We start from the raw sequence: 21861 nt of genomic DNA on the forward strand, positions 1-21861 counted from the left end.
CCCCCCCCCCCCCCCCAGCATATTTTGATTCTTCTTCCTTCTGCTAGGAAAGAGGAGACGGTGACTGTCTACCCTGCCGATGTGGTGCTCTTCGAAGGCATCCTGGCCTTCTACAGCCAGGAGGTGCGGGATCTCTTCCGCATGAAGCTCTTTGTAGACACGGATGCAGACACCCGGCTGTCCCGCAGAGGTGAGGCCTGAGCATACCTTGTGCAGCAGGGACAGAAGTGTCACTTAACTGATCTGGGCAGCCGGTTGCAGAGGCAGGTGACGGTGACTAGAGCAGAACTGGAATTAGCACAGAGCTGTGCTGCTGCGAGCAAAGTAGCCAGGGAACTTTTCCTCCCCAGCGCAGAATGTCACCCAGGGAAGCTTATAGCAATGGAGAGCACCTTGTACCATGTCTCATAGGATTCAGTGGGGGTTTTTCTGCCTTGTCTGGGATTCCTCCTTTGATGGAGGCAGCAGTGTGACTACTGAGCATGCTGTGTCCTCACGTGTCCTTGTGGCAGCATCCTTGTGCCATCAGCTGAACAGCAGCCACTGCCGGTCAGCAGGTACCAGCAGGGAAGGGTGCGATGGGAAAGGTGAAGCATCTTGGCAGTTCAGTCAGAAGGCAGTGCCTGATAGATCTGTTCAGGACCTGGCGTTTGGATGTGAGGGTGTCCATCATGGATGATGCAGATAAGAAGTCTGGTTGTACATCTTGGTTTGTGCAAGCACAGCCAGTGCAGCATGTAGCCTCTTGGCTGCGGTACCTGCCACTGGGGTGATGGCTTTAGGGGCAAAGAGCCCTAGAAACCAGAATATCCCTCTCTAGGACTCCCCATGACCAGCTGGCTTGGCTGTGGGTTGCCAGCTGACATAGGGGGGACTCGGCTCTGCATGACTTGAGATGCTGTTCATTTCAAAGCAGCCTTTAGGAGTGGGATCACTGATGTAGCACCTGAGTCTCCTGGGTAACTAAGAAAGCATTTGGGGACTCCTGGGGCAGAATTTAGTTCTGTGTGGACTGTCCCTACCCCTGCTTGGCTCTGACAGCCACAACAGGGTGTCTGAGGATGCAGGAGATGACTTAAGAGAAGAGATCCTGTCCAGAACTCCGTGCTGTGACGACAGGAGCATGTCTCAGTGCGTCAGCCTGGGACTGCTGGTGTGCATGGGACTGTTCCACTGTGATGGAACTGGTGTGGCCTGCCCTCCTGCTGTCAGACAGACACACAGCCTCCTCAGCTGTTGGGATGTCATCAGTGCTGACTAAAAGCTCCTTTTTATGCATCCTTCTTGACCCTGCCCACTGTTCCCGCATGACTCATCCAGGGAGGTGACAGCACAGTCATGCAGGGAGATGTGTTAGCAGGTCACAGATATGCATCTGCAAGATCCTGCAACATGAGCCTTATCCCTTAAGCCTAATCCTGTGCTGTACTGGAACTTGGGTTCACACTCAGCCATGTACTTGACAGTGCCCTGTATTGGCTGTCTGAAGGCAAGGTGTTGCCATGTGCATATGCAATGCCATGTGACTGTGTGTGCACCCCAATTGTACTCTAGAGTGTGTGATTCAGTCACTTCGGACTTGGTACAAAACCATGAGCTCAGGCCTTGAGAACTGGTTGAGATCCCACTGACTACAAACAGAGACCATCTAGCTGCCCACTACAATACAGAGCTAAACCCTGCTGTGCTGCAGCTGTTGGACAGGGTCCAGAACCCCAAGGCCCAGGCCACTCTTGGGGTCTTTCTCCCACCCACTGTCAGTCACTAAAGCCTTGCAAATGGGCAGCTAGGCTGGTTGAGGTGCTGGGGTCTCCTAGTTAGGGCAGCTCTTCAGTCTCCTGATAGGGAACTGACTGCTTGTCAGTCTCTCGGCCTGCTGTCAGCAGTTGGTAGGACCAGTGCAACAGTGAATCTGTTAACTGTATGTCTGGCATTTCTGGGGAAGGAGAGACTGTGTGTGAGATGCTGAAGGTATAATCATGTCTCTGGAACGTAACTGGAGGCAGCTTGTAAGCAAAAGTCAGGACCTTGCATTGTGACATGGCCCTGAGTCATCTTGCTCTCCCAGAAGTCCTGAAGAGTTGCAGCAGTGGGATGTGACATTCATGGAAATGTAGCTGACAGCTCAGTTAATCAGTAGTGCTGGGGTTCAGTGCGTGCAGCTTGCACTGTCCCCATCTCAGCACCTCTCCCAAGAAAAACGCTGCTACCAGAGTGCAAGGGGCAAGGTCTGTGAGCTGCCTCAGAAAGCCTGATCCATGAAAAGCTGATTCTGGCTGAGGTCCCTTGCTGTCCTGTTCTTGGCCAGCTTCCATAAAACAAAGACCTCAAAAACTGCCTGTTTTGAGTCATATCTGCCTGCTGACTCTTCATGGGTGCTGATCTGTCCATGGGACATTTGCCTGCCTTGCAAGTAGAGGGTGATCCCTCCAGATAGGGTGTGTGGTCCCAGCCCAGGTTACTGAGACCCATTGCTTTGGGGCCAGGTACAAGACTGTGGGTGTTAAACTCATGTTTTTGTGTGGGGTGATTGCCCTGCTGTGGTCTGCCCTGGGAGCGGGCAAAAGAGTCTTTTTGTGTCAGGACCAGCCCCTGCAGCCTGGGCACTAACCCTGTGCAGCTCAGAGGCCTCCCACATGCCATCCCAGGCCTGGTGGGCTGCAAATACACCCTCACTGTGCTCCTTCCCTGCCTTAGAGTAGCCAATGAACAGGGTGTGGAACCTGAGAAACAAAAGTTTCTCTTTTATTTTCCTTGCCTGTTTCTCTGTATTGTTTGAGCTGGGGCTTGCTCCTGCTCTCTGGAGAAGGCAAGGAGCTGGCTAGAGCAGCCTGGGCTGTGCTGAGCCGTTCCTGGAGCAGGTAGGGAGCTGACACACCCTGCTACCAGCCCTTTCTTCCCCCCATCACCTCCCCAGTGCAGGGCTGCAAAAAGGCACGCAGTGAAGCTGCTGGCCGAGGGCAAACAGAGCCATGGGGATGGTGCCACACCAGCACTGAGAGAACAGCACTGTCCTGGCCCTGCAAGCACATGGGCAATGGCTGCTAAGCAGGTCACACAGGCTGGCAGTGCCGTGGCTTGGCTCTGCTCGGCACGTGGAGAAGGCTCATGCCAAACACAGTGCCAGGCGCTAGTGTGCTGGGGAGAAGCCAGCCAGTCCCTTGGGGAGAGCAAAGAGCTGTCTGCTTGGCCACTGGGCTGTTTTGGCTCCTACCCATGGATTGAATTTCTGCTGAACTAGGGCACACCATGCTGAAGTGGCTTCAGACCAGAGGTGGCAGTGGCCCAAATACCTCATAGAAACTGAGTGTAAAGCCCAAACAGCAGAACAAGCAGGAGACTAGCTTGCTCTCCTGCCTTCTGGCTTCCTCCTGAGCTGATCTCCTTCATGCACTCCCTCAGCCTCCTGTTATGGGAGCCTGCTTTGCCTTCCCATCCCACTCAGCTGGGGACAGCACAAGGAGCCTGGCAGAGCTGGTTAGGTGGGTGAGCTTTGCTCTCCTCGCCTCTGCAGACCTGAGTTTTAAACTGCACCCTAATGTGTGTGTGGGTGAACCCCACTACTTTTCCATTCTTCGGGCACTTCTGCCTTGGGACAACTAGGAGAATGCCCCATCCTTAGGCCGAGGGCAGGGCAGAGTGACAGGAGGGATGCAAGGGCTGAGGTTGGGAACAGTCAGGACTGGCGTGGCACTGATTACAGCTGGAATGTGCTTGCAGAGTTGAGAAGGGAGGGAGGCCAAGAAAAGTCGTTGATCAGGTCAGCCAGCCCTTGGCTCCAGGGAAAGCTTGGAAGTGGGTTAAAAGCATGTAGCTGGTCTGGGTTGTGCTCGGACTTGTGGGCAGCAGCTTCCAGGAATGGAGACCTCGAGCAAAATACTTGGGTGGCTAGCCAAAGGCTGTACTGAAGGGAAGAGGGATGGAGCGATTCATGTCTCAGCTTCTGACTGTGCCTTACATCTTGCAGTGCTACGAGACATCAGTGAGCGAGGCAGGGACCTCGAGCAGATCTTATCTCAATACATCACCTTCGTCAAGCCTGCCTTTGAGGAGTTCTGTTTGCCAGTAAGTAAGGGGAGTGACACCTGTGAGAGTCTGCCAAAAATGCCTCATACCCTGCCCAGCTCCTCAGACAGGAGCATTCTGTGCCCCAGAGCTCAGGTTAGCCTGCCTCACCTTGCTCCTCCTTGCAGGCAATGGCAAAAATGGGGGTGCCAGTGCTGGCCAGGGCAGGGTGAGATGGGGACTATTTATCCAGCAGCTTGCCTTCCTTGTGAGATCACCTGGACATGGCAAGAGAAGCCCCTCCCTGCACTGGGTCTGACAAACCATCACCAGGCAGATCAGTATATGCCACCCTGGGAGGGAAGATCCTCGCCTGCATCTAGCCAAGGGAAGGGGAGATCCCTGCCCTCAGGCAGTGTCTGCCTTCTGTTTGGGGCTGTCCTGCCTGCCTTTTTTGTGCTGTTGGTTGGGTGCTTGGGAGAGCAGAGGAGCTTCTTTCTTCACTCTGTGCTGCAGGACATGGCCTTAGAGGTTGCATTTCCTGGGTGGTGAGAGGCCAAGGTGTAGAGTAGACAGACATTACTCAGGGTCAAGGCTGCAAAGTCTGCCTGGAGAAAGAAAGTTACTTTGGGATCTGATAACTGAGGCAAGGCTCCGTAGTAGACAGGGACTTTGCATGTGGGAGACCACTGCAGTCATGCAAAACTTGCAGGTGAAATAGTGCATTTGCAGGACTAGCTGTTGCACACCTTTCCTGGCTCTCATAGAGAGGACCCTGAGCCTTGATTCTCAAGGCTTTGCAAGCAGTTACATGAGTTACTTTCAAATAGTTATATGAGGAATTTCTTCTTATTCTGGAGGAACTAAGCCAACAGAGTCCTGCAACCTGGGAACTGCTGGCCAGCACCATAGGCAGGAACTGAACCTGTGCCTCCAGCCTCAGGAACATCTCTCTGCCTGTCTATGTAGCCAGCTCTGCCCTTTACCGTAAGAGGGGCTCATTCTTTTTGTGCTACAAGATCTTTTCCTGGCTCCCAGGCAGCACCCTTTTCTCTGTCTCAGTTGTGGCTCTGGGAACCAAAGCCCAATTCTAGTGTAATTCCAGAAAGGCTTTTCCTAAGAGGCAGGTCCAGCTTGATGGCTCCCCTCCTTGCAATTCTCCAGCAAGGTAAATCTGCAGCTTTGCAAAGCAGAAGATGCTGCATCAGTCTGTTCTGCTGAAGAGTCTGTAGGAGAATGAAATGTGAAACGAGGAAGGTAGAAAACAACTGCTTTGCCCCTACCCACCAGCTTTGCAGTGGTCTGCTTCCACTTCCAACCTGGTGGTGGGCTCAGCTGCAGAGCAATTGCGTGTGGGTACTGAGAAGGCTCAGTATTCACTGTTTCTGTTACTCAACTCCTAAACCAGCTCTGGGCCAGGTGGTCCAGCAATGAAGATCCAGCATGTCCTGGTGATTTTTGATATGTCTGGAAGCACCTGGAGGTGTCAGATGACACCCTTCGCCCAGCAGGCTGGCTTGTTTATGGCTGGTAGAACTTGGCTGTCAGGAAGCTGATCGGCCATAAAAGCTGACACAGGGGAGGAAACTGAGACTAGCACCTGCAGGTGAAAATAGGTCAGGATTGGTGTTGTGAATCAGACCTTTTTTTCAAGTGATACTGGTAGAAAATTCTCCCCACATCCCAAGCAGATCATACGGCTGCGCCCTGCATGTCCATATACCCCAGACATGCCAACTCTTGCTTTTGTACCAAATCTGGGTGGATTCAGGGGGAGGTTGTTGCCAAAAGCATCAACTGCTGGAGTCTTGCAGTAGTGAGGCTTTTTAATTTCAGGTTTTGTTAGGGTGCCTCTTCCTTCCTCTTACTGGAATCTGTAGAAGCTCATGCAAATGGAGTCAAGGTGGAAAGCATGGCCCTCTAAACACAGTGGAAGACAAATAAGAGCATCCAAAATGTATTATCAGCAACGACATACCTCCCAGTGGGTTTGGGTTTGCAAGGGGAAGGGAAAGACCTGTCCCAGGAAGCAGGGACAATGCCCCAGCCTGGTGGCTCTCCACTTTCTCTGTAACACAGTGCTCTCTCTCCTTCCAGACCAAGAAGTATGCTGATGTCATCATTCCCAGAGGAGCAGATAATGAAGGTGAGTGGACCCAGACCCTGTTGCTATGTCCTGGCAGCAGGCTTTGGGCTGTTGTGGCAGTTAGCTACGAGGTAGCAGGAGTTGCCACAAGGTGACTCAGGCCACTGCCACCTGAGAGAGTGCTGTTACCACACGTGTGCTGAGATGAGCCTCTCCCCTTTGTTCCTGCCTGGAGCATTAGTAACTGGGAGTTTGTGCTCCTCTGATCAAGCCTGAGAGTCCATCTATGTGCAGTGCCTCCAGGCAAACTCTTGGTTCATCCCACACGAAGGGAAATGTGCTTCTCCAAGGCCAGACATGCAGCTGGGACAGCCAGGTCTCTACCTGGCTGGAATCAGCCTCACCATGCTGGCTTGAGTACTGGGCTCAGCTGGGACAAAGGGATGGAGTTCAGCGGGACAGCTCCTCCCCGCAGGGCTGCGGCTCCCCACCGAGATGGGAGCAGGGGAGACAGCAGCGTCATCATCTCTGGCTTGGCTCTGGTGTAATTGCACTTATCCTAATGCAGTTTCTCCTCTGTGTCTTTCCCTCCCTTTTGCTCACAGTGGCCATAAACCTGATAGTGCAGCATATCCAGGACATTCTTAACGGAGGACTCAGCAAACGCCAGAGCAACGGCTACCTGAATGGCTACACTCCTCCCCGTCAGCGGCAGCCCTCAGAGTCCAGCAGCCGGCCTCATTGACCCCAGGCGGCAGGCGGGAGGCTGGGGGCGGAGGGCACTTGGGCCCTGCCACTGCCCCTCTGTACATACTGTCCATTCATTCCCCCCTTATCTATTTAAGAAACCAGACGGAGATGAATGCCTTTAATTTTGTATGTTGGAAATGCTGAATGAGAAGCAGCCGGCTGCTCGGGAGCCTGGACCGCCCACAGCTCCTGGCCTTGCTCAGTAACTCTTCCAGCACGGACCCGGCTATAAATCTCTATAAATACAGAACTGCTCTATTTTTGTGTAAATGCAGAATAACGTAAAATTACTTGCCATAAGGTATTTGCCAGGCTCAGTGTTGCTGGGAGGGGGCTGGGAAGAAGGTCCTGGGAGATGTTGGTGTCAGGATCTTCACCTCAAAGGCGGTAAGGAAGGAAGAGCATTCAACGGTTGCTTTAGTATTGAAGTGGTCTCCATCCCAGGGAAGGGACGAGCTGTGGTGGAGGTGGCAGCTTGAGTGTGGCCTGGATGTTGTGACTGGCCTGGGGTTGCCCCCTCCTGCCATTGCTATTCAGGTTCGAGCAGCCTGGTTTTGGCTGGCAGGTACTGCACAATACCACTTAGAGTTGGGAGAATGATGTATAATACCTCCTCTGATTGTCTTTGCGTCTCCAGGTCTCAGTCCCTCAACAGCATCCCTTTCTGTGTCTGACACCCCTTCCCACCACATGTGTGGGTCTACTGCCACACCCTCCAGCAAGGACCTGGTAGGTGATGCTGGGTATGTGATCATATAAACACAGCAGCTTGTGTCTTTAGCAGTCTAACTGCCTGGCTTGGGTGTGGATGGCACGTGCATACCTTCAACCCCTCTGGAGCTCAGTGGCTATGAGGGTGGTGGGACTCCTAGCCAAGCCCTGGGCTCAACCCTAAGCCTGGAGGTTGGCTTGCAGAAGGCCAGAGGTGTGTGTCTCATTGCTCACATGGAACGGTTTTGCTCTTGGATGTAGGATATGGTTAAGAGAGAACCAGCCTCTTCTGAAAGAAAGGGGCAATAGATGATGAAAGACAGCCTGTCTGAGGGGGGCGGCAGCAGCGTGTAGCACTCTCTGGGCTACCTAGCATCCCCATATAGGACATCCACAGGTTCCAGCTGAGTAGCATGAAACTGGATGGCCAGGAGTCCTCTGCTTCCCTTTTTTGGAGCATTTCAGTTCTTGCCTGGCCTGTGTCCCTTGCACTGCGTCCTAGTGAAGGACACTGTGTCCTCGCAGTCTGTCATCCCCAGGGCATGCCCTTCCCTTGCCCAGGGTGAGAAGTATTCATCCCTAACCTGGTAGTGCTGCAACAGCTGTGTCTCAGGAGAGCCTGCTGGGGCTCTACTGCAGGTCTGGGGATGCCTGTAGAGCAAGGTAGGGCAGCTGGGCTGGGGCAGGGGCTTGGTGGGAGCCAGGGAAGGGGATGTGGTGGGATGGGAGCCAGGAAAGATCCTTTGGCCCGTGCTGCCGGGACTGACATGCCTCATTGGAAACAAAGTTCCATAGGCATCCCATGAAGCCTGGAACAGGGACCTTTAGTCTTTCTCGGGTGATTTTCAGACTTTTCAGAGCATTGGTTTTGCTCTGCATAGTTAAAAGCTTAAGACCTGAGACACTCAGTACTCCAATTGCTCTCCAGCCTCATGGGAGCTGAGACAAGCTGCTTTTTTTTTTTTTTTTTTTAACTGGAGAACAAGAAAAGAAACACCTCCCTCAGTGACTCCTGCTAGGGCAAGCTCCTTACTTCTTGATCTGTGATGGGGGCACATGGCAGCCCTTTATCCCCCTCCCTGTCTACAGACACTCCATGTCTAGCATGTCATAATCGAGGGCTGGCACTGGCTAATTCTAGGTACAGCCATAGGCAAGAGGGACTGAAGCCCTGCAGAACTGGTGAGGCTTCTCACGGCTTAAGCAGCCAAGACAGCCGTCAAGATGAAGTACTGGCCTCATCTCCCCTGTAAATAAAAACAGAAAAAATAGATGCTGATGTTTCTTGTCTCCTGTTTGGTGCTGCATGCTGCTGGCTGCAGTCCTAGTGTGGAAGCAAACAGCCAACATTGTCTTAGTTCTGCAAGTCAAAGCCAAATCTGGAAAAAAGATCCTGGCACAGACAACTTCGGTGAAGAAGAAGGTGCTGAATACAGTGGCTCTGGATTTTGGATGGCCAGTTAGACCTCAGCAAGTCCTGGCGCACACATGGCTTGGGTTGCTTATGTGAAATGCCTCTGTTCTCAGGACACCAGAGAGAAGGACAAGTTCAGCCCTTCCCAGTAAGTCTCTTGAACAGATCACAGAGTGAAATTTGTCAATAGAGCTTACAGGCAGGGTGGCATTGACACTAGTGGAGTATAGGACAAGGGTGAGATTGCTTTTAGCAAATGGATAAACCACTTTGTGGAAAATCACTATGTCAGCATGGATTCACGATGTGGACGTTGTGCTTGAACAATCCAATAACAGTCTATGATGAAATGACTGGCTTGGTAGATGACGGAAGATTCACTTTTTGTGTGACAGGTGTATATATTTCTTTGACTGGGAGCGTGCAAGAAAACAAAGCTGGTAGGGGGCTTTTAGGCAGGTGTTTGCTGTGTTACCCAGCCAGCGCTGCTGCGTGTGGGTGCTCTTAACTGCTGTGAATGAGGAGTCTAAGGAGCCCAGCAGTGGCGTGGAACTGTGTCCCACTTGATTTGGGCTGTGCCCTGAACTGGTCAGCGAGAAGGAGCTGTGCCCAGAGCTCCAGGCAGGCTGTGTTCAGCGCTCTGCCCCAGGTGGGCCGCTGTGACACGCTTGCGCTCCAGATCCTCTTGGGGGCAAAGTGGCAGGCCATGTTAGGGGGAAAGCCACAAATGCACTCCCTCTGACCAAGACCTTAAATTGTGAGAACAAGGAATAATGGGATTAATCTAGAATTATTCATGGGGGACCTGACCCACAATGTCCTGGGTATGAGCAAGTGCTGCCCCCTCACTGTGACATGGGCATCTCCCTGTGATCCTCAGCGGGATACTGTACCCTGCCGGGACGTGGGCTGCTCCTCTTGGCACATTTCACTCGCCATGTACCTCACAGCTGTGACCCTGGCAGGGTGGCTGTGCAGGCCAGTGTTAGATGCCTGTGCTCTGTGCCATTTTGTGAAGTGTAGATTGATACCCTCCCTCTCCCCCTTTATTTTTTTGTTGTCGTAGATGCTTTAGCTTGCCAGGCATATGCTCCACAATGGCCTGTGCAGTCGGTGAGTGGGGAATGCCAGTCAGATGCTTGACTCCCCACTGTATGGCAGGATGCAAACACTGCTCCAGAGAAGGCATCAACAGACACATGTACATATTTTAACGTTCCAAATGCAGCAAAGTGAGTGACTTCATATTGCCATAATTCTGAGGAGGTGAGTCCCTGAGGGTTGACACCACTGGCTGTTCAAGAGAGGGAGTCTTTCTGGTATTCAGGGCAAGTTGCAATGATGTCCTTAGCTGATGCCTTGATAAAGAAACCTGGTTTTGTATTTCTTGGTGTTTCGGTGGCAAAAAAAGCATGTGAAAGCCGTGCTTGCTCGAAGACACTTGTATGAGCCACTATAACATGTGAATAGTAACCAGAACAATGATACACACAGGTTCCTGACCAGCAAGTAATAGTAGGTGCTGCCTACCTTTCATGATCAGTTTGGCAAACATTTATGAACAAGTAGTGACCGTCTTGTGCATTTGGTGTCCCCAAAACAAGTCCATTCAATAACAGATCATGTAAAAGTCACCATTTGCCACTTTTCTTTAAAATAACCAACACCGGGGAGTTCCAAGGACTGATGGTAGGTATGATCTGTCCTGCACTGAGGTGGCACAACTTTCCCCTTGGCAAGGGTCACTGACCCACCCACACAGGTGATTCTGTTTTCCAGGTTAGTTTCAGGGTAGGTTTCAGGGTGTGTTGCGCTGCAGTGGCAATTAAGACAAATTCGATCCTATTTGAGTTCCCCATCGAGCCATACAGTCATGTAATAGGGGTTTCCAATATAAATGGATGAATATTTGCTACACAGTTTTCGGGGCCCCTTACATGAATGAGATCTTTGCTTTGAAATGTTACAGCATGACCACTAACCGTGAAAAGCCCTTGAGTTACCAAAGCTAATGGCCAGTCTGCTCACAGATATTACGGTCACATCCACGCCAGTATCTAAAATGCCTGTCAGCTCAACAGACTCTTCTGCTTTAGTGAGGGCACATTTTACCTGAGGTCAACCTTGTGTCACTGTCTGAGCCCAAAATATCTGAGGAGTACCTGCTGGTCCAAATCCTGAGTCACTGTGGCTTCTCAGCATACTATTAGGTGCGGGAAAGCTGAGCACGCACATGACCAATGTGATCAAGCAATGCCTGTTTATTAAAACTAAGAAAGCCCTTTTATAATGTTCTCCCGCATACATGAGTAACATGCAGTACAAGTCCTCAAGATTGGACAGTTAACTTAGCCCGCACTTTAAACCTTCTTATGATTGGATAAAAAGTGCCTTGTGTAACTTCCTCTTCCATCCCAACCCCTTCTGGGGGTTGGTTGTCTCGTAGAGTTTCTCTCCCCTCATTCAGGGTTACGTCCTTATCGCATTCTTGCTCAGGCTGAGGCTCTTATCAGTCTTGTTCTCATGCAGGATTGCTCACATGTCTATTCTCTCGCAGAAAGTCCTCTTGAATCCCCAAAATTAGGGGGAACCGCAGAAAAAATAAACAAGCTGAGCAATTTTTGACCCCTTTGTTACTGAACACAGGGGTCCAGGGGTCCAGGCCATGATTCTGATTTTCCCTTCATAATCAGCATCTATGACCCCTGGTAAAACGAACAACCCCTGTAAGGTTGTAGATGACCTGACAATATCCCCCTCAGGCAGATGGTACAGAGGTGCGCTCTCCCCACAGAGTATGCACCTAAATTCAAGATAACAATTAACACAGAATTACTGCCTCCTGCTAGAGGAATTATTTCACCTGTGAAACTTAAAACACTGAGCCCAAACAAACAGTCAGCACTGATGACCCAGCGGGTGGGCACTAGGGCTCTGTACTAAGGAATGTTCACTTGTCCTGCACTACCACCCCCCCGTACAGAGTTTGACCTGCGCTTCATTCCTCTCCAGCCTCTTCCCTGCCGGGATAACAGAACTGTGGGTCAGATAACTCCGCACTGCGCAGCTGCAGCTGGGCTGCGTCTCACTCACGCGGAACAATCACACAACCACAGAAAGAGGCCCCTCACACTTATTACTGACACAACATAAAATGACAAATTACCTCTTGTAAATTAGTTTTGAAGCCCGTCCTCATTAACGCTTTTCTGTAGTTCTTTAATAACAGAAAAATGCAGTCCTTCCCAACATGGAGGACATCCCAGTTCACAGATTAAAGGAGCAAGAGTCTTTCTTGCCATGTCCATATCCCCTTGTGCCAAGGCTTCTTGCCTCACTTTTACCCACACATCATCCCCAGGTAAGGGAAGACACAGGCCAGATTCTCTTTTAGGATTTACAGTGTCAGGGTCTAAAAGATTATCACAGTCAAAAGACCCAGCATATAAATCTTGCTCCTGAGATTCAAAATAGGTGTCCTCACCTTCTGTGTTCTCTGTGTTAACAGCCTGGCTGTGTTCATTATTTTGTCATTATCTCAAAGAGAGTTCTCCATGCATGTAAGAGTTCTGCCGCAACCTGATACCCTCGCGTTGCAAGGTCCCATAATCTTACTCCTGTTTTATCCCATATTAGAACAGTGAATATAGTAAATGCGGCTGCTACCCACTTTAAAATTCTCTTCAAGGCATGCAAGTTAATATGAACATTATATTTAGCAAACAGTCTTTCCATCAGTGAAAGCACTGACTTTTCTTCCAAGGATATTAACCTACACATCACTTCCCACAGCTCACCTTGCTCACACTGCAATGGTGATTGATTGCTGGCTTCTGCTTCCTTTCAGCAGCTACTTAAGTTCTGTGGGGATTGCCACCGGAGCGATCCAAGTTGATCACGCTTATTCCCCACTCACACATGGCACCATTTGTGTCAACTGAGGCACAGACTCTCCATTGAAGTGCAAAAGGAAAGACACTTTATTATTACAATAGTACATACTTATGCTCTCACCAAAGCTCTTAATTCATAAATAGCAAATCAGCAATTAGACAGCTATCAATCCTTTCTCCTGTCAGCATAAGAACACTCTAACATGCGCTGTGCAGACCAATCACCTTCTTGTTCACGTGCTGTTCACGCGGCGGTAACTTCTCACAGTTTAGTACTTTTCCACAGTTCAGTGTTGCAGCTGTCCGTTGTTTTTCCCTGACACCTTGGCACAACTCAGCAGTTTCTTATCTATCTTCCAAGGCCTGTTTTCCACCAAAGCCTAGCAGTTTCTCAGAGGCTGTGTAAGGCTGACAGGCCGATGCCTCCCACACTGGGGCACCTCACAGCCACAGATGCCTGTTGTCTCCTGCCTCAGGTGACACCCCGCATGCACAGCAGCACTCACTTGCACCGCTGCCTTTTGTGTTGCCAGTTCTCCAGGCGCACGCTCTAGCTGGGGTGCGCAGGGATCTAGACTCGGCTCTCCTCTCCTCTCTTGTGCTGCCTTCTCATAGTACCTGTTCTGGATCTCTTTCAGGCAGTGGAGTTTCAAAAGGTTCCAGCATTTGAGCAGCTGGATTATGTCCTGAATCCAGCAGAGCAAGTAGTCTTTGCAGAATGTTTCCTTTCCCCTGCAGTCTGTCCCTATGGAAGATGAGTCCTTCTGTCCCCTTCCCTGGAAACGACAAGGCCGGGAGCACAATTAAGCGGGCAGGGGCTTGGGGGGACCTTGCAGTGTCCTGCTGGACTTGTCTTCCTCTGGAAGGACTCCAGCCTCGCAGGACTGCTCCGGGCAGCACGTTGGGCTGAGGAAGCCTCTGGCAGGCCCCGTGTTGTGCTGGGGGCTCCCGGAGGGCTTCAGCCCTGTGGCTTGGCATGTCCCTGGCCAAGAGGCAGAGGACCTCTCAGGGCCTGCTCGGGGCCCACACCAGGTTTGGTTTTTGCACTGCAAGCCTTCTTGGCCCCAGCTGTTGTGGTTCCCTGCTCCCACAAGCCAGTCCCTTCCTGTGAGACTGATCTCAGTTGCTCACCTGTTGCTGGAGTGTTACAGATGCTCTCAAATAAACAACAAACCACAAAATATAAAAAAAAATTAGTAACACAGTTAACTAGCTCTCCATAAATTACAGGTTTGAACATCTGTGAGAGGAGAACAGAACAGCTTGCTAGGGTTTAATGGTAACCCAAAACTCAGAACAAAGCACCACTCCCTGGGGTTACATGGCAACCCCAAACGCTTTATCAGTCACCTGACAAGTGAGGGCTCTCAACCTCGAGGACCTGCTCAGGGCAGCATCCCGACACAAGGCACCTTGAGGCATTTCCTTGGGCAACAGCAACTGCTGCTCCAAGGAAAGAGCTGCAAATGGCTCCCCCAGGTGACTCCATTTATACTCAGGCCGAATCTGACCTGTAGTCAATGGTGGCTCCCATTGGCCAAAGGTCCCAACTACCGCAAGGCTCTGAAAACAAAGGCAGCCAGGAGCTGCTGCACTTCAGCAGCCAAGAAACTCTGCTTTCATTGGGCAGATGCACCTGCCACAATCCACCTCATGACTACAGTCATGATTTGGCTGGTTTCTTTGAAGTGGCGGTGTAGTCACCTCTTGCCTCCAAGGTTAAAAGCAAGAGTGGTCCTGGCAAATCTCTATACTCGTGGATTGTCATCCCTAGATGATTATACAATGAAATGTTAGAAGAAACCAACCCTCCAACCATACACAATGTATTAGAATCAATATTGAAGGAGGCTGATTAACCATTCTAACAAGGAAGATTCAAACATATCCAATTAACCAATTAATGCTTAATATACCAACAATTGCCTCAAATCTCTTACCACTTTCTTCATTTTTTTGACCTAAAGTGACATTAACACTATAGAGCCAAGTTCAATCACATTCTTCTGAATGCTGCCAATTTCACAAGTTTCATTCACCACCATGTTGACATCTGAGTCTTGATTGTCCACATGGATCCACATGGCCAAACAGGATGCCAAAGTCATCTGTTCCTTCAAGATCCTAACAAAAAAAACAGAACTAAGCCTCCGATCAGAACTCAGGCATCAAGTTAGAAATCAGGGATTATCCATCAGTCACTGATTGAGTTTTTCCACCTTTATCTAAGGCCTCCCAGGCATGTAAACCCCCTAGATTTTACCAAGGTCATAGGCACAATGCCAGCTAAGGGCAACTTCACCATGGCAGGTGAGCCTGCATATATTTTTAGGGGGAACTGGCCCTTATGATTGTCAAATATATGAGCATCATCACCTGATAATCCCATAGGAGAAAATGCTTATATTTTTGGGTTCACATAATGTCTCCAGCAGTTATTAATAACAAAAACCGCTTGTGCCTACCTTATATCCTAGTTAGGTCATGCAACATTGGCATGTCTCTTGATCAAGCCATTAATTTGCTCAACAATGCCATCAGCTTGAGGGTAACGCGGTGTATGAAACACCCACTTGATGCCTTGTGTGCCCACTCCTGGTCCACCTCGACAGTAAAGTAGCTCCTGTCACCTGATTAAACTGATTTGGGTGTTTCCTTCTCTGTCTGACATGTGTGGTAATAATGATCTCACTGCATATAGGGCTTCCTTGCAGTTTCTCACTGGAAGGGGGGATGTGTGTGGTGTGTTTCCAGAGATCTTAACCCCTTCTCAGGGCATGGTTTTAGCAAGCTTTTGAGCCAGTGCATAGCAAGCAACTGTCAGCAAGAGACACAAATTTAAAATTGCCTGCTGTCCCACGTGGGAGCAAAGTCACCTCTGCTTCTGACAAAGGCACAACAAACAGCCCGTCCCAGCCCTGGCTGCACCCAGCCCAGCCGGGCTCTGCAGCTGACAAAAGGCCTGGATGTGCATTCAGCTGCCCATCATCGGCTGTTAACTGCCACCTTTGGTTTGGTTTGCGGACTGGCCACACCGGAGAACTGTAAGGGGAATGTGTACAATTTATGATTCTTTTTCAGTATCCTTAATTACCTCAAAAATACCCTATTTGGCAGAAGTTGACAATGGATATTGAGAGACACAGGTAACTTCTTTCCCCTAACTCCAAAACTCCACACTGCCGCCTGGTAAACATTATTGTTTACCTACCAAATCATCAAACCCTAGTATTTGTCCTTTGTTCTCGAGTTCTGTCCTCCAGCAATTGCATCAGCTTTGAGATGTTACCAGTAGATTGCCCATGTAATACTGCTCGGGGTACCCCCAGTGCCAACGCCTTCCACCAAAGATGATTCCTTCCTGATTTATAACATCGACATGACTTAGCCCGGGGCGGTTTAAACTCTCTACGAGGAGGCTGCCCGGGGGGAAGTTTGCAACTGACTTGCCGAGCTCTCCGGCTCCCATCTTCACCCCCACCTGGGTCAGTCCAGCTCATCTCTCGCCCATAAGCAACCAGATCCTGTAACACTTCTTCCCACGTTAACACGTGTACATGAGAGTTGGGGGGGGTGTTTCCCTGGTGGCATTCAATAGCTCTTTGCACCCTTTCTCTGAGGGACGAGACATATATCTTTAAGGCATCCGGGAGCCCTCTAGTAGGAGCTCAAAGGTGGCTGGGATCCACCGGCGCCGCAAGTGGTATTCCGCACCGATCCCTCTTCACCCACTGCCTGAATGCCAACCGCCTTTTGTACTCCCTCCACCAGCTCCCACACTGCATTTACTTTAATGGTAACAGGTTCTCCCCTCTCCTTAGGGTCCACAACCCCAGCCCAGTAAGCCACTCTAGATGTTATTGTTATAAATTTAGAAGCAAAGGCCAAATATAGTTTTATAATTTTATGCAAAACAGTACTGGATACGTTGTCCCTGCTCTGCAGCCGACCCAACCAGTTTAAAACAAACCCACTTCCTTTATAGCCTAGCTTAATTACATATTCATGAAAGGGGCGTATTTCCTCTAAGAAGTTTCCACCTCCAAGTTGCACAGACACAGTAGGGCTTCTGGAATCTTCTCAAATCTTTTGGTGTGGTTGAGGGATTCAATACAGGGATCTTTCCAAAAACATCCCCCTCTCCCTTTGCCCACACTAGAGATCACTCTTGTTTCACAGCACTGTAATAAACTATTGTAACTGATTTGCTAAGTTAAGGAAGGCGGGTACGTTACGCTTGAATGATTTGTAAATGTTAAACTATAATATCCTGCTGTCTAAAATATTGTAAAAATAGAATATGGTACCCTGTGTGGATCTGAAGTGATTTGTGATCACTATAACCTATATTATAATTATGATGAATGTTTGAATATATATGGATAAAATATAAAGTGTTCTATTCGCTTAAAACAATATAATCACTTCTCAGAAACCCCACCTAGAGCTGGTATGCAGTCGCTTCTCACCTAGAGATAATATGTAAAAGCTTCTCGGAAAACCCCCCCACCTAGAGCTGACATGTAACTGCTGCTTGAAGAAAAGCCCGCCAAAAGATGGGATCATGAGGCTTTTAAAATATCCAATAGGAGAAAAGCGCACCAAGAGACCAAGGCTTCGAGACTTTCAAAAGACCCCATAGGAGGAGGACATCCACCCCAGCAACTCAAATGACCCAATGAGTAGGACAACTATCTGACGAGAGGGGATTGGTTAAGATGGTGGTACAGAGTATAAAAGACACTGCTTTTTTAGAACTCCGTGTGTGTCTTGGTGGAGCAGAGATTCCTGGCACACCCAGCGCTGTTTGCTTGTCCCTTTCAAACAATAAATTTGGAATGTGGTTTGAAATCTTGGTGAGTCTAAATTTATTTATTTATAACAGCACGAATCACCATTGAATTCCTCACATTATCGACTGGTTATCCGCTGGTCCATCACCTAAAAACACTCCGGGACCCCAGAAACCTCCTGCCTCGTCATCACTCAACAGAATTCAATCTCACCCGTTAAAGAAACTCTCCACAAATAACTCAGTTTCAGTTTCACCCAGTTTACGCAAATACTTAACCAGAAGTTCACTAAGCTCAGGTCCCATCCAGGGGTTTGTACAGACTGTTGATCTGAGGAAAGAAAAAAAAAAAGGCAAAGAAATACTGACAAAGTAGTGAGGCCCCTTAAACAATGCTAGACCTCAGGCAAGGTTAGCTAGATAACATTCTTACAGAAAACAGAATAGATAGTAAACTAATCCCTGTCTTTGAGATAAAGGGAGAGCCCTACCAGCTACCAGATGACCAATTCCTGATAACACCAAGGATTTACTTCCTGGAACATCATGATAGACACAAAAGTTCCAATTAAAAAAACAAACAGGTAAAACTGACTCTACAACCTGGAGAGGAACCAAAGGTCCAGAGAGCATGCACAGGAAGCAAAGTTTAAAAGTTCATGAAGAGGAAGGAGTCTTACTTCATCCTGAAGACCATTGAAGACCCCAGCCCACCCTCACCAGGAGGAACTGCACAGGCGCAAAGAAAGACATGGGGGGGAGGGGAGGGGGGCAAGAGGGGAATTTCTTGGAACTAATTGTAATATTCCCTCCTTATCTTCAGAATCCTAATGCATATGTAACATGTCAAACAATAAAAGGAGCTGTTTATTTAGCTCCCAGCACACACATTTGTGGCAGAGCAATCCCCCGTGTGCCCGACGTTGTAATAAACATACTACTTTATAACTATTAGTGAGATGTAGAGTTTGATTCCGCGCCTCACTGTGGTTCAGAGGTTCCTACATTGTGGACCTGTATGCCCTTCTATTTTAAGGAGAGGTCACACATGTTTTTCCTCCAATTCCTCTTATTTCGTCTGAGCCGCTTTCATTAGACTCCCCAAATATCTCCATGCCACTCCTCAAGATCTACACTCATAATTAACTTTTGAATCTGAACAACACTAGAATGCTTATTTTTCTTTCTAATAACCTCCTTCGCTCAATTATTCATAATAATTCTGTCTTTAAATGATCGATTTTCAACTGCTCCTGTAAGGCATCTTTCTCCACCACTACAAAATAATCCTGCACCCAAATCAAGCAGGCATCTAATATGGCACACATTATTCCTTCACTTCTGCTTATCCACCAACTTCCCCAGCTTTGTTCCAAATTTCTCACAATTTCCACCAGATCAAACCACCTCTCCTTCGCCCATTGTACATATGGGGGAGAAGGGGCACAACTATATTTCTGTGATAACAACTCTATCTGGTCCTGACCCAGCTACGGGGGCTGCAAAGGCCAATGCTGAGGGGCCATTCGGCGGCCATGCTCTCGCTGACAGGGAATGCTTGTTGCAGGTCCTGGGGGATGACGTGTCTCCTGAACTTGGCCCAGCTGCAGGGTCTGTGAAGGCCAATGCTGCTGATCAATATGGAGGCAAGCCTTCTGGCAGCCATGCAGAGCTTCTGGCGTCCCTCAGGAAGGACTTCAATTGTGACTGTGAACCAGCTGTTGGTGATGGAAAGGTCTCTGGCACAGGGGAACACAGACACCATGCAGAGAGCCATGGTGAGGCAGAGAAGTGGGCTGAGCCTCATCGTAGTCTCTCCTGAGGGACAAAATGTCGATGCACGATCTGCCTGGGGCTGTCACCCTGAGCAGAGTGCAGGCTGAGACAGCCTAGACTGAGTGGCCACCTCCGTGTCTGTGCTTGCAATGGTTGCCGATGGGACAAGTCACAGGATGATGCCATGCAAGGCTCTGTGACGTCACAGTGCCTTTCCCTGCCCGCCCGGCAGGAGATGAAGGCTGAGGTGGAGCTGGGTAGGAACTGCATGGGCACATTTTGTGGCCTGGTGCTACTGCTGCTGTGCTGCCGGCAGACACCGAGCCCAGCAGTGGAGCGGGACTGTGTCCCACTTGATTTGGGCTGTGCCCTGAACTGGTCAGCGAGAAGGAGCTGTGCCCAGAGCTCCAGGCAGGCTGTGTTCAGCGCTCTGCCCCAGGTGGGCCGCTGTGACACGCTTGCGCTCCAGTTCCTCTTGGGGGCAAAGTGGCAGGCCATGTTAGGGGGAAAGCCACAAATGCACTCCCTCTGACCAAAACATTAAGTTGCGAGAACAAGGAATAATGGGATTAATCTAGAATTATTCATGGTGGACCTGACCCACAGTGTCCTGGGTATGAGCAAGTGCTGCGCCCTCACTGTGACATGGGCATCTCCCTGTGATCCTCAGCGGAATACCATACCCTGCCGGGACGTGGGCTGTTTCTCTTGGCACATTTCACTCGCCATGTACCTCACAGCCGTGACCCTGGCGGGGTGGCTGTGCAGGCCAGTGTTGGACGCCTGTGCTCTGTGCCATTAGGGAATTGTACCAGTCCCTGTGAACTGTGCCCCTGTCTCCAAACTCTTAGTGTGCCCTATTGTGCGGCAAGTGGCCATTAGCGTGGGCAAGCTTGACACATACCCAGTTTTCTTTAAAGGGGTCCTGCGTGCCTGGGAACTTAGGTGGCATTTAGACCAGGGCTGCTGCTGCTGGATGGCAGGCCCGTGATCCCTTGTGGTTGGTGTTGCCTTCATCATTGGCTGCTTCCTCCAATGCCTGAGTGAATCCTATATGTGTCCTTTGAATTCACGTTATATTTAATTTGTTAAAAGCACCTGAGGAGTGGGATTAGCCTAGAACTATTTGTGGAGGGCCATGACTTGCACGGCCCCTGGGCACGCAGCGGCCGCTGCCACTTCAAGGGGACATGGGCCTCCCCTGGGAACCCTGCCGGGACATGGGCACCCTGCGCGCATGCGGGGCCCTCCTCCTGGAACCTGGGCATCCGCAGGGCGCCTCGCAGCCACGGATGCCTGTTCTCTCCCACCACAGCTCTCCCACTTCTCCCAGGGTGCATGCTTTGCCAGCCCACACTCGGCGGCCTGACTCGCACCGCTGCCGTTCCTGTTGCCTTTTCCCTGGATGCCCTCGGTACAGAAACGATGCGCGCTACAGGACAATAATCTTTATTGTTCTGACCAGTTCTAGAAAGCTGAGAAAGTACTCTGCTCCGCTCAGGAGTTTTGCTGGCTTTCGCAGAGCTCTCTGCTGCCTGGGCATGCTCCGACTGAGCTCCCTGGGGACATGGAGATGAGGTCGGGCCTTTGGGGTGCCGGGGGCCCAGGCAGCACCTCTGGGAGGGCAGAAAGGGAGACCCTCCCTAGAGGTCCTCGCCAGAGCGTTGCCAAATGCCCACTGGCTGTTGTGCAGTGTGGGCAATGGCAAAGCAAACCCAGCAGGACGAGGCCAAGCCTCGGCCATGGCCACCCTGCAGGAACAGGATCATTGGGGCCATAACAGCCTCCAGCCAGCAGAAAGGATGTCGGCGGCGGGGGTGCCCTCACCCCAGGAGCCTTTGGAGAGCCGAGGCGTGTCCTGCCGCAGCAGCCAGCTGTCGCCCTGAAGAGAATTCCCTGTTAGTTGGATGCAAATGATACAGCTGCAATTGTTATCCACCCACGTCCTAACACCTGCCCCTCTCCCTGGTGTGGTGCTTGCCCTCGCCCCAGCCTTGGGGGTCCTAAGGCCTGAGGAAGCCAATGGGTCATGGGCAGGTGCTGGCCACTGCCAGCTCCCAGGGCCATGGGGAGCAACCACCGCACCCCTCACTGGAACGTGGGCACCCACTGGGAACCTCACAGGGACGTGGGCCCCCTGCCAGTATGTGGGCCCCTCCTCCTGGGCCGTGGGCACCCCTGGGGCACCTCACAGCCACAGCCACAGATGCCGTTTGACTCCTGCCTCAGGTCCCACCCCAAATGCACAGCAGCACTCACTTGCACCGCTGCCTTTTGTGTTGCCAGTCCGCCAGGCGCACGCTCTAGCTGGGGTTGCGCAGGGATCTAGACTCAGCTCTCCTCATCTGCTGCTTGTGCCACCTTCTCGTAGTACCGGTGCCGGATCTCTTTCAGGCAGAGGCGATGCAAAATGTTCCGGCACCTGAGCAGCTGG

The 21861-nt window shown here is 50.6% G+C and overlaps 1 protein-coding gene and 1 long non-coding RNA gene across 3 annotated transcripts in view; both read left to right on the forward strand.

The window, feature by feature from the left end:
• UCK2 (uridine-cytidine kinase 2) overlaps positions 1 to 8823 on the forward strand; it is an 11574-nt gene extending 2751 nt beyond the window's left edge. The window contains exons 3-6 of the mRNA XM_026853421.1: positions 48 to 190; positions 3968 to 4065; positions 6103 to 6151; positions 6697 to 8823. Coding sequence (XP_026709222.1) covers positions 48 to 190; positions 3968 to 4065; positions 6103 to 6151; positions 6697 to 6836 — 430 coding nt within the window. The 3' untranslated portion in view covers positions 6837 to 8823. The remainder of the gene's footprint in view (positions 1 to 47; positions 191 to 3967; positions 4066 to 6102; positions 6152 to 6696) is intronic.
• LOC113482629 overlaps positions 1 to 21861 on the forward strand; it is a 37074-nt gene that overhangs the window by 6372 nt on the left and 8841 nt on the right. Inside the window, exon 2 of one of the 2 annotated variants that reach the window (XR_003398890.1) lies at positions 10707 to 10841. This is a non-coding gene — a long non-coding RNA (uncharacterized LOC113482629). Of the gene's footprint in view, positions 1 to 10686; positions 10842 to 21861 lie in introns of those variants that run through there. The other variant, XR_003398889.1, reaches the window with a different exon arrangement.

The sequence above is a fragment of the Athene cunicularia genome (assembly GCF_003259725.1).
Source record: "Athene cunicularia isolate RWA chromosome 8 unlocalized genomic scaffold, athCun1 chr8_part1, whole genome shotgun sequence".
In the NCBI taxonomy this organism is placed as follows: Eukaryota; Metazoa; Chordata; class Aves; order Strigiformes; family Strigidae; genus Athene; species Athene cunicularia.